This window comes from Urocitellus parryii, chromosome 15 (genome assembly GCF_045843805.1).
Source record: "Urocitellus parryii isolate mUroPar1 chromosome 15, mUroPar1.hap1, whole genome shotgun sequence".
Taxonomy (NCBI): Eukaryota; Metazoa; Chordata; class Mammalia; order Rodentia; family Sciuridae; genus Urocitellus; species Urocitellus parryii.
In genome coordinates this window covers 47,207,679-47,225,727 of record NC_135545.1, presented here as the reverse complement: position 1 = coordinate 47,225,727, position 18,049 = coordinate 47,207,679, and the positions used below count along the sequence as shown (strand labels likewise).

Genomic DNA, 18,049 nt, shown 5'->3' with positions numbered 1-18,049 from the left:
GAGTGCCTGTTTGTTGAGTATTCTTAAAGGATTCTCTTAACTCATGGGCCAAACTTTCCCTCAAAATTCTTCAGTCATTGCTTCATTGTCATTTTGCATTGAATTATTGAAGTCTGAGGTTAGTATAAAACATCTCTTTGATGTGTTGTTTTCTGTTTTGATGCCACAGAATTCCTTGGTTACCAATGAGTCCTGTGACTCTATTAAGATATTTTTCACTCTTGAATGTTCTCTGTTATTTTGCCCCAGGCATTGGTTTTAAAAATCTTTAAAATACATTTCAGTTATATTTTGAATAAGAACAATGAAAAGGAAATCACTGCTCTACCTTTACCCTCCTGTGAGGTGACCAAGCTTACAAATGTCTTGTCTATCTTGGTAGACATATTCTAGGGACATAAAAATCGCATTTACATGTTTCCTCTTATCTTTTACACATATGAGAATATATTAGGTACACTGTTCTGTATTTTACTTCTCTCACTGGGAGAGAAGGGAGCTGCCTCATTCTTTCTAGTAGCTGCATTTAATTCCATCATATAATTCTGCCGTCACTTAGTTAGCTCATCTCCCACTGAAGGACGTTGGCTCCTAATCTTTTATCTTTATGATCAATGTTGCAATAAATAAATACATGTCATCTCATATGTTGTGTCTGTAGTATACATTCCTAAGTGTGGAATTACCAGATCAAAGGCATGGACATTTAAAATCTTGATACCTACTGCCATATTACCGTCCAGGGTACACTGCCCCACACTATATGAGAACGTCTGTTTCCACATGCTTTCCCTAACGCTGAGCACTACCCAAGTTTTGTTCTTTTCCAATCTGATGGGTTATAAATGTATTTATATGAATAAAGATGAATAAAGTTGAGCATATTTTTACATGCTTAAAAGTCATTTTAGAGGGACTAGGGCTGTAGTTCAGTGGTAGAGTGCTTGCCTAGCATGTTTGAGGCCCTGAGTTCAATCCTCAGCACCACATACAAACAAAACAAATAAAGATATAAAAAAATACAACAACATTATTAAAAAATATTTTTTTAGAAAAGTAATTTTAGAGCAGAGCACAGTGGTGCATGTCTGTAATCCCAGCGACTCGGTAGGCCAAGGCAGGAGGGTTGAAAGTTCAAAGCCAGCCTTAGCAACTTAGTGAGGCTCTAATCAACTTTGTGAGACCCTATCTCAAATTAAAAAAATAAAAAAGGGCTAGGGAAGTGGCTCATTTGTTAAACACCCCGGGGTTCAATCCCGAGTGCCAAAAAGAAAAAAAAAAAGCCACTTTATTTTTCTTTCTGTGAATCCTATGCTCGTTTCCTTTGCCTATTTTTCTGATGAATTGTTGGTATTTTTTCTTATTGATTTGTGAAAGCTCTTTTTTTTTTAAAGTACACATGTGCTTTTATTAAGGTTATATGTACAAATAACATAAAAGGTGAAATTGTATTATAAGAAACTAGGTCCTGATCCACCCTGACATCTCAACAAGCCAGAGGCTCCAACTTATTAATTTTGTCATCAAGTTGGTCTCCTGAACAGTTTCCTTGGACAGAGAGGAGATGATCAGGCTGTGGGTATATACCCCAGATACCAAAATGGGGAATGAGGGGTCTTCCTCTGGGGTACCAACACTGATAACACCAGAGGCATGAGACTTCCTCAAACATTTCCATCAATTTCTTTTTTTAAATTTCATTCTTAATTGATTTTATTTTTTAAAAACATGACAGCAGAATGCATTATAATTCTTATTACACATATAGAGCACAATTTTTCATATCTCTGTTTAAAATATGTTCACAGCAATTTGTGTCTTTATACATGTACTTTGGATAATGAAGTCCATCACATTCTACCATCATTGTTAACCCCCTGCCCCCTCTCTTCCCCTCCCACTCATCTGCCCTATCTAGAGTTTGTCTGTTCCTCCCATGCTCCCCCTCCCTACCCCACTATGAGTCAGCCACCTTATATCAGAGAAAATATTCGGCATTTGTCTTTTGGGATTGGCTTACTTCACTTAGCATTATTTTCTCTAACTCCATCCATTTACCTGCAAATGCCATGATTTCATTCTCTTTTATTGCTGAGTAACATTCCATTGTGTATATATTCCACATTTTTTTTTATCCATTCATCCACTGAAGGGCATCTAGGTTGGCCCTACAGTTTAGCTATTGTGAATTGTGCTGCTTGAACCAAAAATCAATAAATGGGATGGACTCAAACTAAAAAGTTTCTTCTCAGCAAAAGAAACAATCTGTGAGGTGAATAGAGAGCCTATATCTTAGGAGCAAATTTTTACCCCTCACACATCAGATACAGCACTAATCTCTAGGGTATATAAAGAACTCAAAAAGCTAAGCACCAAAAAAACCAAATAACCCAATCAATAAATGGGACAAGGACTTAAACAGACATTTCTCAGAAGGGGATATATAATCAATCAACAAATATATGAAAAAATGTTCATAATCTCTTAAAATTAGAGAAATGCAAATCAAAACTACTCTAAGATATCACCTCACTCCAGTCAGAATGGCAGCTATTATGAAGACAAACAATAAGTGTTGGCAAGGATGTGAGGAAAAAGGCACACTCATACATTGCTGGTGGGACTGCAAATTGGTGCAGCCAATATGGAAAGCAGGATGGAGATTCCTTGGAAATCTGGGAATGGAACCACCATTTGACCCAGCTATCCCTCTCCTTGGCCTATACCCAAAGGACTTTAAAACAGCATAATACAGGGACACAGCCCCATCAATTTCTTAAAAAAACAAAACAATGACTATTTTCATCTTGCGGGTAGAGGCCAGCTGTCCACACTTTCTGGGTGGTTCTGGTGCACACAGAATCCCTCAAGTTTCTGCACAAGTGTTATGTTTTCTTCTCCTCTTGCTTAGGACCATTTCCTCTTTTCTGTCTCCTTCAGAGATGTTCGCTGGCTTTCCCCCTCATACTTGAACAAGACCCACTTATTCAAAGAATCCCTGGGGAGGAGCAGAGGAGGGTGCAGGGCAGCGCAGCTTACAACCTGGCACGAGCACCTCTCACCAAATGCCTGTCCTCACTCTCCCTGAAGATCCACCTCTCTGAGTGTAGCTGCCGCAAAATCTCCCAAACTCTCACACTCCCTCTTCTGAGAGCTCCAGAGTGCTGCCTGCTCTGCCTTGCTCCCCCCATCCATTCTCCACCAGCTGTCTCCTGGGAGGGGAGAATGGAGCAAAATGGTGCGTGGGGGCTGTTTCCCCCGGGTCCTCCTTTCCTACTGCTCTGCAGTGTCACTTGGCCATGGCCAACCATTCTCACTGGTGTCCTCCTGTCCAGCAAAGGACCCTGGGGACTGTCTTGAAGGGTTGTTTAGAGAATGCTACCTCTTGTCCCAGAGGTGGCAGCAGTGAGCTCCCAGCCTCCTCCATCAGCCTGGTTTGGATTCTCAGCGTATGGACACAGGCTTGCTGGAGTGGAGACTGGGCTTGGCTGTTTCCTCATTTTCTTGAGTATGGGGTTTTGGTTGGATTTGAAGGAGAACTAAAAGCTCTTTATTACCACTAGTAGGAAGTCATGGCTTTCTGTAGAATGGCTTCATTCTGGGAGGTGGGGAGGTTCTCACACCATTAATGATGGTGCTCCTGCTGACTGCTGTTGTAATTTGTTTATTTATTTTGTTTTCCATATTTTTTCCTATTGGTTTCCCAGATCTTTTAATTTTTTTTTCTGAACCAGTTAGGCAGTGTATCATTATTATTCTCTTCCTTTTCACACACACACAGCCCCCATCCCCACCCCATCATTACCTCAGACGTTGTGGACAACGGGGATTTATCAGTCTCACATATAAAGAAGGGTCTAGTTGTTGAGAGCATCATGTTCACAGGCAGAGTGGAAATGTTCTTTATGGCCAAGGGCTGGTAATCAGCTTCCAAGGCACTGTTAGGTTTCTGGAAAAGGAAAAAAGAAGCAAACCAAGTTGTGGTTAGTATAACAAGCCTTTGGCAACAAAAGTCACACATTCATTGTTAACAAGCTTAGTGCTCTCCCCTTATATATTTATGTCTCCCCTGGTAGAAATTTAGATAAATCATGTGGAATGTTACACAGTGGACTCCCGAAAGAGAGAATCTGCATAACCCAGAAAACAGGATGAGATTTCTGACTCTTATTGCCCACCTGAAAATACCTGGAGAAGCTATGCTTCAGATATAATTATTACATAGAACTTTCCATAGCGTCATAAAGTAGTCTAACACACAAGTGATATCTTGTGAATCTAGATATCACTGTAGCAGCTAAACATTTTTACCTTATATAACACTTTTTCTATACTTAAAATACCCAATCTGCAAACATACTTATCTTGTTACATTGACAAATGCTTATAACTATTTCCTGTAAATTTTTCCTGATACCAACAGGACAGTTGATTTAGAAACATCTCCTCACTTTGTTAGTCTATAAGATATTTTACTTTATGCCAGAGAAAGCATCTGAACTGGGTCTTAAGCTAGAAGTTTCTGGTCAGACTGGATTGTTTCATTCAGATGTTAGGGTCACATTATTTCTCTTGTGCACTGGAAAGGGGGGTCCTTTAGTATCAGCTGGAGGAGACCAGAAACCTGAACATCTGGCCTCCAAAGAGAACTTGCTTCCAACCATTCCTGGCTCTTCCTGTCACTCTAGCCTCTTTTGCCAGGCCTCTGTGATTTGACTTACCTTTCCTCCTTGCTCTAATTTTAGTTAAGTCCTGTTTTCATACTGGGATCTGACTCCCTTTTCCAGTGTTTGTCCAGAAAAGTCTTCCTTCCACTGTGGTTCCTGGGTCCTCCAGCCTTGGGTGAGCCTGGGTGGCCAGCATATTCTGCCTCGAGTCTCCTTTCTCAATAGTACCCCATTACCTCCTCGTGTATGCCCCAGGTTATTTCAGGAGTACGGTCTGGCATTTACCATGTGAGGCCAGCTATTGATTCCTCCCCCTCTGGTGGTAACATGGGTAGCACATTGACTGCCTTTGAATTTGCAGGTTGCGTCTTGCCATTTAGAGGGGGTACGAAGCCGCACATTTGGGCCTACTAGGTAACAGGCGGCATGGAGAACTGTCTACCCAGTGACCTTCCCTGAAGGCTGCTGTGTCACTGCAGATGGCTTTGAAGTGAAGAAGCCACACTTGGTTGGTTTTGGCAAGGGGCCCTTCAGAGGTTAGTGATGAGAAGGAGCTGAAGCCATGAGAAGCTGGTCTATTTTAAAATGACCCCTTCTCTCTGGGCGGTTTGTCTCCCCGAAGATCAGCCGACAGAGCTTGCTGCTAGAACTTCATGAAGCAAACGGGGCTGGAAGTTTCAATTGACCTTTTCAATCCCACAGAGATGTGGTCTCGTCTCCGTGGCTTGTGAATGGTACAGTCATTATAAAGTAGATCAGACCTGAGGAAGCAGTCACAGAAAAGCCCTTTGCAGAGACGAGGCACGTATCATTATATTCTAAATCAGATGCCCTGCCTCGAGCTGACAGCACAGAGGCAGAACAGATAATTGGGTGTTAGACAATTAAATCAGAATACCAAGACCTAACCGGTCCCCTTGCACACTCCAGTAATGAAGCCGCATTTCTTCCCCATTCCTGATATGGATTAAATCTGAGCAGGAAATGAACGATGAAAAATATGGTGGTAGGAGAAAATTTCAAGCTTCTGATGTTGGGGGAAGGAGAGAAGGATGAAAACAAACAGCAGGGGGCTGTGGCTCAATTCCCTTTTTAATTCAACAAGAAGTTACTGCAGTATTCAGAGTATTTGCATATTTTAATATACCTATAAACTCAAACAGTAGACATTGAAGCAAAATATGCTACCCTTCCCCCTGCCAAAAGGCATAAGGATATCAAGAGAAGAAAAGGAGCATTAATCACATTTTTTTATTTTATGGGTTGAGAAAAACCTCATAAGAAACTAAGCTGAATATTTAACATACAATGTCTTACGCAGAATAGTTATTCAATAAATATTCCCTGAATTTTCTCTGAATAGCTGCATTCAGAGAGAATTTGATGCCATCAAATTCAGGGCTGCTGTGGCCAATAAATATCTTTCTTGATTATTTACAAAGGAAGAATTTAAGACAGAGCAGTGAAACTTAATAACTGCAGTAGGAATTCTCCTAGTATTTCTTTCTGCATGCCTCATGAAGCTTGTTAGCTTCTTGTGTAGCTGGGCTGTCACCGAAAGCCTTATTTTACTTCCTCAATGCCCACCTTCTCCCAAGTCTGCTAAGCCAGGGTCTTTGCTGGGTCTTTCCTGCCCTGTACATTGTAAGTGTCTAATACACTCCCAAACGATTGTTGATTTGAACTGAATTACTACATCTCAACTCTCTTACTGGACCATGAGCTCCCCTCTTCATCTCCTAACACAGCACCTTATCCATGGTGGTGCTCAGTAGATTTTTATTTTAATGAACAAAATATCCGCTATCAGAATAGCTGGTCTTGAACACCCTCCTGCAATTCTCCAGATAATGAAAGGAACCCAAGGTGCATTCCTCCACCTTGGTTAGGCACTGACTGGTTAGGCACTGCCATCCCCAGCACTTTTGTATGATAGTGTAGACACTCAGGGGGTCGATGGCTTCCTTAATGCTTGGTCTTCCCAGTAGGCTGTGAGCATCATGAGGGAAGGATGATCCTCCTTGCTGCCTATCTAGCTCCTGACAAAGAGTCCAATACATGAAAGGCCTGTTAACAATTCTGCTCAGCTGCCAGCATGACTATCTCAATGAATAAATATCACTGTGTCACTCTCCTCCCCGAAGCCCTCCAATGGCATGCCTCTCAGGTGCCACACACACCTGGCCCCAGGCTTCCCTCCAGAGATCTCCCACCATTCTTGGCATCTTCTCTGTCCAGGGGGGCCCTTTCAGTTCCTCATCTCACCAGGCCTTTTCCTAGCTCAGGCCCTTTTCATGACTTGTCCCCTCTGCCTATAACTCTTTCCCCCTTCCTCGTCACCAGATGAACTTCTAGTTTTACTTCAAGTCTCAACTTGAGGCACTGTGCCCACATGGACAAATAATGGACAGATAAGCCCATGTCTCCCACTCTATATGCTCACGGTACCACACAACTCTTCTTCATCGCAATGTTTATAACAATTACATTTTGCTAATTCATTTATAGTCTATGACCTCTCGACAAGTCTCTTGGCTTTGATGATATCGTCTTGTTCACCAGACTTTCAGCACTAGCGCAGTCCCTGACTCAGAAGCGACATTTCATACATGCCTGTTTTCAGTGGTAAATAATTCTAGGATGGAAACTTGTCTAGGAGTAGATCAAGTCTACTGTGATGCCTCATCCACTCCTTCACCAACTGGACCCCTGCCCTGGGCAGCAGCCATTCCCCTCACACACCTGGCCCCTGACTCTCCCATTTATCGCCTGACCTTAATGGCTATACAAAGTCACAGACACACAGAGCCATATAAATTGAAGAGACTGAATCATATAATTTGATTGTTCTTCAGCAGTGTTAGGTAGTCTACATAGTTTAATTTTTATGAGAATAATAACAGAGTCTACTGCATAGGGGTTTGTGAGAGATAATTTGGAAAATGCAAATAATGAACATGACTCAAGGCCCAGCCATTCTAATCAATAAGTGGTATCTATTCTTACTGATTATTATAATTATGGATAATTATATTCCAACCCTTTCTCTACTGTGATATTCATTTTACCTAAAGAAAAAAGAACATTCATTGAACAGAAAAGCATTCTCAGTGCACCGGAATGCCCCTTCACTCTAGTCTTCCACATCAGGAATGAAGGAAATAGAATTTTCATTGCAAAGGATTGTATTGCAGGTTTAGATTCAGAATTTTCAGTTAAAGACATACTGGCTTCTGAAGCTTAAAAAATATTGGCTGGGTAATGGCTGCGACAGGATTCCAGTTAATTTAGCTTCCAAAATGAAAATGTGGATATGCTGATGCCCCAGTCAGAGCACCCGACCCTCCCTAGCACAGCCCAACTGACCTTCTCCAGTCGGTATAGGAGCTGCTTGGTGGAGAGCTGGATAAGAGGTGCTATAAATTCACAGATGACAGTCACGGTCATCACCAAGCTCTTGCCCTTCTGGGCCCCAATGATGGCATGGCACACCAGCTTTTCTTTGACTATCTGCAGACGAGATACACCAGCATTTTCAAAAGAACTGTTAACTCAGAAAACTTAATGACCCATCAAGAGCAAACCGATTCCAAATTACTTGCCCAAGGACATGAGGGAAGAGCATATTTCCTCGAATAGTGCATTTTAGGGATTGCTCTCTATCACACAATTATGTTCTGGTTGGTTAAATATGGCTTTGATGAATTGTTTATTTTTGACTACCCCTCAGGACACAATTTACATACATACATATTATTATTATTATTATTATTATTATGCAACAGGAGATGTTTTATGGGCTGTGTGTCCAAAACAGATAAAAAAAATCCTTCATAGGCAGCAACTTAGTGAAGCCCTAAGCAACTCAGTGAGACCTTATTTCTAAATAAAATATTAAAAAGGCTGGGGATGTGACTCAGTGGTTAAGCACCTCTGGGTTCAATCCCCAGTACCAAAAAATAAAAAATAAAAATAAAAAAATAATAAAATCCCTCATAGAGCTTACAGTTCAATGGTAGTTATAAGATTTCTTATCAAACTAGTTGGAAACTGTGGTTGGATTAATTTTGCCTTTCAGACTTATATATTTAAAAATTATGATTTAGAAATGAACATTTCTTTGGAACCAAGGTGTCCCAATTTTTATAAAGTAGAAGGGAACAAAATTGAATTTCTATCATGAATAGTTTGTACCAAAAGTGAATTCAACTACATGGCATGATTTGGAAGCTCTCAGTAAATCTTAAACTGAATTTAGTCCTCCAGTAGCTCAGATGTAATTCCTTTTAAAAGCATAAAAACTCTTGATAGTCCCCTTATAAACGGGCTCCTGCTATAGACAGTGAGTGTCTTGAGATAAGCGGCTGTGTTCTACTCGTGTTTTGCCTCCTCAGTGCCCGGCACAGTGTTTGCCACATGGCACATATTCTAAAAGTTGGCTGGAATCCCAAGTGACAGAGAAAGGGAGACTCTGTAATGAAAGATAACTTTTTTTTTTTTTTGCATTGAGGATATATTCTACCTGAAAATGCTCTCTGAAAAAATCATGTAAATGCAATAAAATGAAACATGTGACCCCAGCAATAGACCAAGCAACAGACCAGCTTTGTCATCTTGTCTCTGGGAGACAAATTTCTTATTGCTTCCTACTTCATTAGGAGAAAATTCAGTATCATCTCCTACTCTGGTGACACAAGCAGGAGCTTAAGCAAGCATAGTTTCTCACTCATAAAATCTGCATTTGTAGGACAGGAGAACCTTTTTCCCCAGTGTTAGGGAATGAACCCAGGGCCTTGTGAATCCTGGGCAAGTGCTCTATTATTGAGCTACATCTCCAGCCTGGGAGAAATACTAATGTGACTTTAAAATCCTTTCTTTTAAGTTTTTGGTGGTTTCTAAACTCCCTGAGGGGACGTAATAAAAAGACACATGGTTTGGAATTGCTTAAATGTTTTAAGCTGAATGTATGGTGATAATGTAAATAAGAGCAAAAACACCTGAGCTGCTCAAAATAAACATGGCTGTTTCATTGACATATAAACTATTATGTTTCAAATGTGATGCTGTTACAGTCAGACAGGAAGGGAAAAAGCCAGGGGTGTTGTCATACCTGGATAGAAGAGGCATCCCAGAGTAGCTATAAAAATATTCTTTTTTGAATAAATGTTAAATTAATACTGCTGTGTTAATAGGAAAAAACTGCCTTGACTGAAAACTGATGTTCCTGTATCAAAGATTTGCTGGCTCTTCACTGTTTACCTGGGAAGGAGAACCTGCTTTAAATGGTCCTCTGAGTTTAGGCTCATGGTAGCTATAGAAACAAGCAGAAAATGGAGCAGAGCTAAACCTTGAAAGCAGTGGATGCTGCCTTGGTAAGCAACTCAGTGCTATATACGATCCTTGAGAAACCATGTCCTTTTTCAGATAAATGTCAAGGGACTCTCCTTAGAAATAGATACAATACAGCAAAGGGTTATTTAGGAGAAAAAATAGCTTCTGAATGTTCTGTCCTCTTACCCTGGGAGTAGCAGAATAGCCTTCAAGGGTCACATCTATTGTCTGGCCTGGGTAGAGCTCCATCCGGACAGGGTGGATCTGAAACACGGGGCTTCCTAGATCCCTGGGCTCCTGGGAGTCCTTGGGCTGGGGACGACGGCCAGCATGTCTCTTCTTAATCTGTCCCTTCTTGTACAGCTTCTCCTGGGGACGGAAATCATCATTCATCCAGAACAACTGTTGGATCCGACGTCCCTTATTGGTCAACTTGAAGCGGTAATAGTGGGTATCCAGGCTGGAAAAGAGGTAGGTGTTGAGAAGGTTCCATTTAGGGACGTTATGCTCAGTTCTATACCCTTGGAATTAACTCCTCCAGAAGTACTTAAAAAGTGAGAAGAAAATAAGACCTCCCTTTTAAATTAAATAAATATAGGCCACTACTAGGAGCGATCACAGTGATGGAGCAAGGTGGTATGTACTAAAAGGCCCCCGGATTTCGAGCTGGGAACCTTATCTGGTCCCAGAGTTGCAACCATTAGGTGTGGGGCTGTGGGGAAGTGACCCCGTCCACCCCTAGTCTTCCATAGAGAGCCAAGCAAACCGGTTACAGGGCACGTGGACACAGTTCATGTGGAAAGCACTCTAACTAACGAGAAATGGTTGTGAGGAGTGAAGCAAAGTGAAATACTGACTGAAGGAGAAGCATATTTCAAAATGTGCTGGGGAAATTTCCACTGAGTGAGTGGAGAGTCTTGTGCTGGTGGCTCATGTTGAGAGCACTTTGAGGAGAAGCAACGCATATTCCTTAGGCCTTAGCAGAGATCAGGGGGAATGGATAAAAGTGGGCCGGCACACCCTCTAGACTGGGCATTCTCCTCAGACCAACTCGCTTTCAATAAGCTTCTTTCTCCTCCTTCCCTCCCTTCCTTCCTTCCTTCCTTTGTCTATTCCACAAATACTTTTTAAGGATCTCCTGACTGCCTGGCTCTATGTAGAGACTGGGATTTCTAAGTTCTTAGTGGTGATTCAAACTTTTTTGTCTGAGATTTAAAAAAAAACTGATGTATAGGCTTCTTTTCTTTTTTTTTAGGAAAAAATCTTATCTCAAGACTGTTTTTATTCTTTACATTTTTATTAGGCTTGGAGATTTCATCCTGTCTGCTCCTAGGAAATGACATCATGTCTAATTAGTAAGTTGAAGCAGCAAATAAATAATCAGAAGAAATATTTACCAGTTGTCAGGTAAAAACACTTCTCTCTCAATATGTATCTACAGGATATGCCCAATGGAATATCTTTTCCTGGAAGTTTAACTTTGTGGGCAATGGTATAATGTAATATATACTGTTTATAAACTAGATAGGGCATCTGTTCGTTTTTACAGTATATCTTTCAATAATCATAGAAACACAGACATCATAAGTATGTTCGCTCTTATTTTATAAAGAAATAGAACATCTGAAAATTTAAGAGAATTGCCCCAAAAATTGCAATTAGAAAGGGGAGCATATGGGTATGTTATTAGACCAGGGGTTGGCCAACATTTTCTGTAAAGGGCTGAATAACAATCATAATATTTTAGGCTTTTGAGACCACATGGTCTCTGTCACAACTACCCAACTCCTATAGTGTGAAAGCCAGGGACATAGTGGTTGTGTGCCAATAAAACTTTATTTATAGAAGTAGGCAGTGGGCTGCAGTTTACCCTTCTTATTTTTGAGGATTCTTTTGGCAATTGCTGGCATGATTTTATGTCAAAAAAAAAGAATAACAATAGTGTTTGGGCAGAGGGGAAATCAGCAGCTAACAACTACAGTTTGCTTGTATATTCATAGTGAATGGTTAGCTAACCCTCCAATTCCAGGCAAGTGTTGGAATATCCTTTGGGGGCTATTCGACACTATTTGTAGATTAAGAAGAACATGTAATTAGATCTAGTTTGCAGTATATTGTTTTCTGTAATTAGATTTGGGTGTACTTGAAGGAATTTAAAAACAGAAGCATGAGATTTCAGTGACAAAATTCCCTAGCTTATGGACAATAAGCAGAGAGGGAGATTTTTATATCTACTTGACTCAAAAAATATAACTGTTCACAGTAAAGTGTTCACAGTAATACAACAGACAGGTGCCAGCCCCAGGAGTCAAGTACTGATAAACGCATGCCTCCCTCAAGGAACCAGGAATAAATCCCCACACATATCCTCTGACCTAAGCATTCAAACTCATACTTTTTATGTCCATACTAAATTGTACGCTTGAAGGTGTCTACACTTTACTATCTTTTATTTAGATATTTAGACACTCTAGCTTTTCAAGTCAATTGAAGCCATCTCAATTGTTGGCACTATAGTGGGGAGGCAAGTAGAAATAATACCAAAAAAGCTACTAGCTTTGTAAGACCTGATACAATATATTTGTAATAACTTTTTTTTTTTACTTCCTAGATATACTCTATTTAGGTTACCACTAAGATGCATCTGTATGGAGAAGAATTAGTGATATATTGGAATCAAAGAGGAGAAATCATGGTGGAGAGTCCAATTCGTCACAGAGAAGTTCCTTGTAAGTTTGAGAGAAAGTGCACTTCCTCCAAATGATCCCCTTCTCTGGGGTAGAGTGACATAGCTTAGAGAGTGTAGCCAACCTATGACTAGGAAACACCTTCTTGTGGCCGAGGTAGCCTACAGGATGGGGGAAAGTGAGGATGGTACACAAGAGGGACTGAAGAGGTCAGTTCTATTTGCCAGTTTTCTAAAGTAGGGGTGATGTCCAGCTTCCGTAACATACGTGATATCCATAAAAACAGGTCCATGATATCTCCCTACCTAAAATGCGCTCCCAGGTCGAGTTCTGGAGCAAAGGGCTTATCTGAAACAATGGTAGAACCAATTCCTGAAGCCTGGACAGGAATCCGAAACGTGTTGCTATTTTCAACTTCCAAAATGACTGTGTCTTTGAACGTCAGAATGTCATTCAGGTTGGCAGTCAATGTCAGTGGAAAATCTCCTTCTGCAGGAACTGTGCCTTCATTGGGTTCAATGGTCCAAAGGGACTTTTCGTGTGCCTGCAACACAAGACTACAAGTTAACAGGGAAGATATTCTTGGCTTTTCATTCGGCACATGTCAAAGCCCTCTGTACTTCAAATGGCTGGTACCACAGAATTCAACATCAGAGACAAACATCATTTTTTTTTTTTTTTGGAATCAAAGCAGCTGTATGTTTGTTGGCTTTTCTTTTTTCAAAAAGCAATCTGATTCTGAGGAGTAAACCTCCGATTCTACTTTTGAATGCTCTGTGAAGATTCTTTACATCTCTTTCCCATGATGACAACCCAGTTCACTAACTAGCTTAGACTAATTATCTGCTCTAATCTCCAAATTCTGAGATAGTAACAGAAATTTTTATGGAATTTAGAATTTTAAAAGAAATGTTTTCAAATGCAAAGCTTCTAGTATTATAGTGAAGATGGACAGCTTTTATTAATAAGCAGGATATAGGAAGTTACTTTGATTTCTTCTACTTCATAATAATTAATAGAATGTCAATGACTAAAATCCCAAAGAATTTGAAATATATGGTGTGAATGAATTGTGCAGTTGGAAGTGACTTCTACCAACTCATTCCCTTTAACTGCTTAAATCTTCCAAGCTCACTCCTCTTTGTTAAAACAATTCCTCTCAATAACGCTGACTCTGACCATCACCTTTCAAAGTGTACACCCACCCTCAGAAAATCTGGCCACTTTTACCTCGCTCTGTTTTTCTCCTTTTTACTTACCATCTTCTAACATGAATTAGTTACCATGGGCAATGTCTGTCTCCTTGTACTACAATATAATCCAAACATAGAAAGAACTTGGACTTTTGTTTGCATTTGCTTACTCACAGATATGTCCCCAGCATCTATAGCTATGCCAAGTATATAGTATGTATTTAATAAATATTTGACAAAGGAATAATATATTAGCTTTGATGACAGATAACTTACTTCTTTCTTAATTTGTCTAACAACTCAAATTATTAGACATATCTTTTTTATATGCTGTAGAGATGTGCTGGACCGGTAGTCAGTGACGGGTATGATCCAATTGAAGTGGTACCAACTAAGACAAGAGGCTGACGCCTAGAGGTCAGTTCATCTGATGACGGGTAAGGACCATAAGTTGAACTGGACAACCTAACAGGCACGGTCCCTAATCCACATTGCTTGTTGTTTAATTAAACAGAAGGGGGGAGGTGCTGAGAGCCATAGCCAAGTAGGAATGACGCATGGCATTTTTGGGTTGAAAGGTGACCCTGCTCAGGGATTAGGGTGGCTCCAGGTTTAGGGTGGATCCTGCTGGGAATAGGGTGGCTCCAGGATTAGGGCATATCCTGCTGCCTCAGGCGCCTGCTCTTTGGAGTTCCTGTTGAGTTCTCCCGGGGTTCTGAGAGAACTGGTGTGTGGAGCCAGGTAGAGGCAGTGTGTTCACGGGAAGTGTGGGAAGAGTGTCCGTGAGAGTTCGGGAATAAAGAGTTGCTATTTGAATCTACAAGGCTTGGTGGTGGCTCAGTTATTTTGTGCCCAGTGAGACTGTGGCAGAGATGTGCTTCTTTGGACCTTTTACACACTGGGTTTTAGCGTACTTCTTTGGACCTATATATGGTAAATTGAATCTACCTCTTTGGAAGAAAACCTTCTACATCATAAATAAAGCTCCAAAGTAAGGGTACAGTATCAAATCAGAAAAAAAAAATGACTCATGCCATAAGCATTTTTTTTAACAACTGAAAATCAATTTATTAAAACAGTGGTCTTAGACATCTGCAATGGTGACTTCAACCTCCACTCCTGGCTCAATACTATAGGAAGTAATCTGCTTAATGATCTCGGAAGGGCTATGCAAGTCAACAAGTCGATTGTGGATTCTCATCTGGAAAAGATCCCATGTCTTGGAACCTTCACCACAAGGTGTTTTTCTTGTGGTGATTCTCAAAGTCTTGGTTGGCATGGCTTCCTGACTGACCTGTTTCTCGGCAAGAGAGAAGATCGGTGAGTCAGAAGCAGAAGCGGGCAGGACAGTGCTCCGCTGCACCCACAACAGCATCCTCTCAAAAAGAAGCAGTTTATTCAAGTTTAAAACATAATTTCTGCTTCATTGATGGTGATCTCTTAGATTGTTTTGATGACGTTTTCCTTGTCTTTGAATGCTTACAGTGGAGGTTTACTGTAATATATCCAGGTCTGAATATATTTTAATATTCTGCTTGGAATTTGCTATCTTTCCAGAGTCTTTGGTTTGATATCTTTTATTTCTGAAATATTATCTCAACCATTGTCTGTTTAAATATTGCTTCGGACTCATTCTCTTCCTTCAATTCTGAGGACTCCATTTATACACGTATGTGACTTCCTATTACACACTCTCCTATCCTCCTATCTGCATTTTGCTCTCTGTGCTTCATCTTGGATGGTTTCTTCTGATCTATTTTCCAGTTCACTAATTCCTTTTTCAGCTGTATATAATATGCTGTTAAACACACACATTACGTTCTGAATTTTGGTTTCTGCATTTTAGGGTTCAGGTCTTGGTATTTTATATTTCTTCTTCTAAGGTTTTTATCCCCTTGGGAGATTTTACAATCATGATTATGATATTCACCATTCTAGCTGCTCTTCCTAGTCCCTCTAGGTTTCTGCAAATTTGATCAGCAAATTATTTTTAGGACTTTTCAAATAAATATAATAAATATATATTCAATGACCCTGTGGTCCACTTTTGTATTTCCCACAACACAAAAATGCCCAAAGCATATTATCTTTCCCTAAGGAGCTGACAGTGATGGCATTCGGGGAGACCAACACCTAGACAATAAAAATACAAGTCAGAAGGAGCTGGGCTGACAGTGGTTTTCAGAGCAGAGGATGCTGGAACCCTTGGATTGAGACAAATATATCACACACATTTTCATTTTCCACCAAATGTGAAATTAGACTTAATTACCAAGTGGTGTGTTCCTAATTACATTATGCTATTGATTAAAAACTCTAATTTACTCTACTCTAATTGTATATATAAACAATTATCTCAAAATTAATAAGAAACATCCTTTCCCTGTTTTGATTGCTATTTCCTCTAAATCAGTTCTGCCAGTTCTGTTTATTTTGGGGAACACACCACTCAGAAGTAATGTGTGGATTGATCGTCACAGAAAATATTCAGTGATTACCAATTTGTATCAGGAAAAAAATCTAAAAAAGAGGAGCTGTGGAGATTATCTAAAAACTTCCAGGATAATGAGTCAGGGGAAAAGCCAAACTCTCCAGTTCACTGGAGAAGAGCTCAATGGTTCCCTGGTATATCCTCCTTGGTTTCCCTTACTTTTCCAAGCATAGTGACTCAGAAGAAGCCCTTCAAAATAAAGCATATGGAGGAAAATGGCATATTTAAAACCAAATGTAAAATTTACTTCCAAGCTGGACTTTGGAGGACATCCCAGGCTAAAAACATCTTTCTTCCATTTAATTCCCATGGTGTATGTCTACTGAAAAGAACGAAAGGAGAAACACGAGACGACATGTAACTGGATGGGGCTCAGGTGCAACGGAGGCTGTAAATCAGAAACTTCCTGATAGGCTTGGGTTGGAGTTGGTATAGAGCTGCATAGTGATCTCTGTACCTGATGCAAATGTACATTGCATATTGCAGTTAAGTATTAAGAGACTGCAGGCAGGCAGAATCTCACAGGGTGAAATTCAGTAAGTGCCTTGGAACATTATCAAAATCCAGGTCTGGCTTAAGTGCAGATTCAGAAACTGAATCTGGTCAGGGAGGCCCAATCAAGGATCATTCTCTTAGGAACTGGCTCACAGGTACTTATTCGAGGACAATCTAATACTTAAATCAAAATACCAATTTTCCAATTTGCAAAGGAGGATAAATTGTATTAGGCCAGAATGCTAGTTAAATTTCCTCCTGGTTTGAAAGTCTACATGGGAAGTAAGTAAATTGCATTTTAAAATTTAAGTGAATTAAGTAAAGCAAAGAAGAATATTTTCAAGATTATAAATTGTATATAATGAGGATGTAGATGAATGATGAGAGGAAATTTTATTTTAACTTCAGTAATAATGGAAATTATAGATTTAACTTTAAGTCAAGAGTCTATTATTACTCATGATCTTTGAATCTTTTGGGATATAAAAATAGAGGGAAACAATTAAACATCAAATACTACACTAAATAAACTAGGATTTGGATGGACATACTTGTATGATAATTGTCCATGTTTGAAGGGCACTTGTGGAAAATATGCTAATTCTTGCATGACTCAATGTGTTTTTCAAATTTCTCCTGTAACTTTCCTACTCAAACTTAGCTCTAGCAGAATATTAAAATATTAAGAAGTAAGCAAATCCTGTCTTTCCAGAACATTAAAATGTCCTTGTTTATAACTGTTTGTTAATATATTAGTAAAAGATAATAATCCTTATAAGTTTGATTTTCAGGTGTATAGGTCAATTATTATTGGCAGGAGAAACTCCAAGAATTGATGCTACAATATTCTATTCATATTTAGTTTCAAAGAAATAATTTCTAATGTATTTTCTTAATTTATTCCCTGCAATTTTTTAACACTCTCAAAGTGAAAGCACTAAAATGAGTTCTAAAAGAGCTATAAATGCAAATTCAATATTCTATAGATATTTTTGAATGGATCAAGTTAGCTTCATTTCATCTAAAGTTTTTATTGCAGTAGATAGGAGTCCTTGACTTATAACATTTTCAGTCTGACCTACACAATCAAAGCAATACAGGGAAATAGATTTTTCATGCCCGAGTAATCAGCCCTTCTCCTTTTTTAGAATTACTTGTCTGTCTTACTTGCAGTTTTTATATTCC

General features: G+C 39.7%; 1 protein-coding gene across 1 annotated transcript in view; it reads right to left on the bottom strand.

The window, feature by feature from the left end:
* Hydin (HYDIN axonemal central pair apparatus protein) overlaps nt 1–18,049 on the bottom strand; it is a 319,191-nt gene that overhangs the window by 156,702 nt on the left and 144,440 nt on the right. The window contains exons 18-21 of the mRNA XM_026399248.2: nt 12,991–13,229; nt 10,185–10,458; nt 8,034–8,177; nt 3,806–3,949 (exon numbers count right to left, since the gene is read on the bottom strand). Coding sequence (XP_026255033.2) covers nt 3,806–3,949; nt 8,034–8,177; nt 10,185–10,458; nt 12,991–13,229 — 801 coding nt within the window. The remainder of the gene's footprint in view (nt 1–3,805; nt 3,950–8,033; nt 8,178–10,184; nt 10,459–12,990; nt 13,230–18,049) is intronic.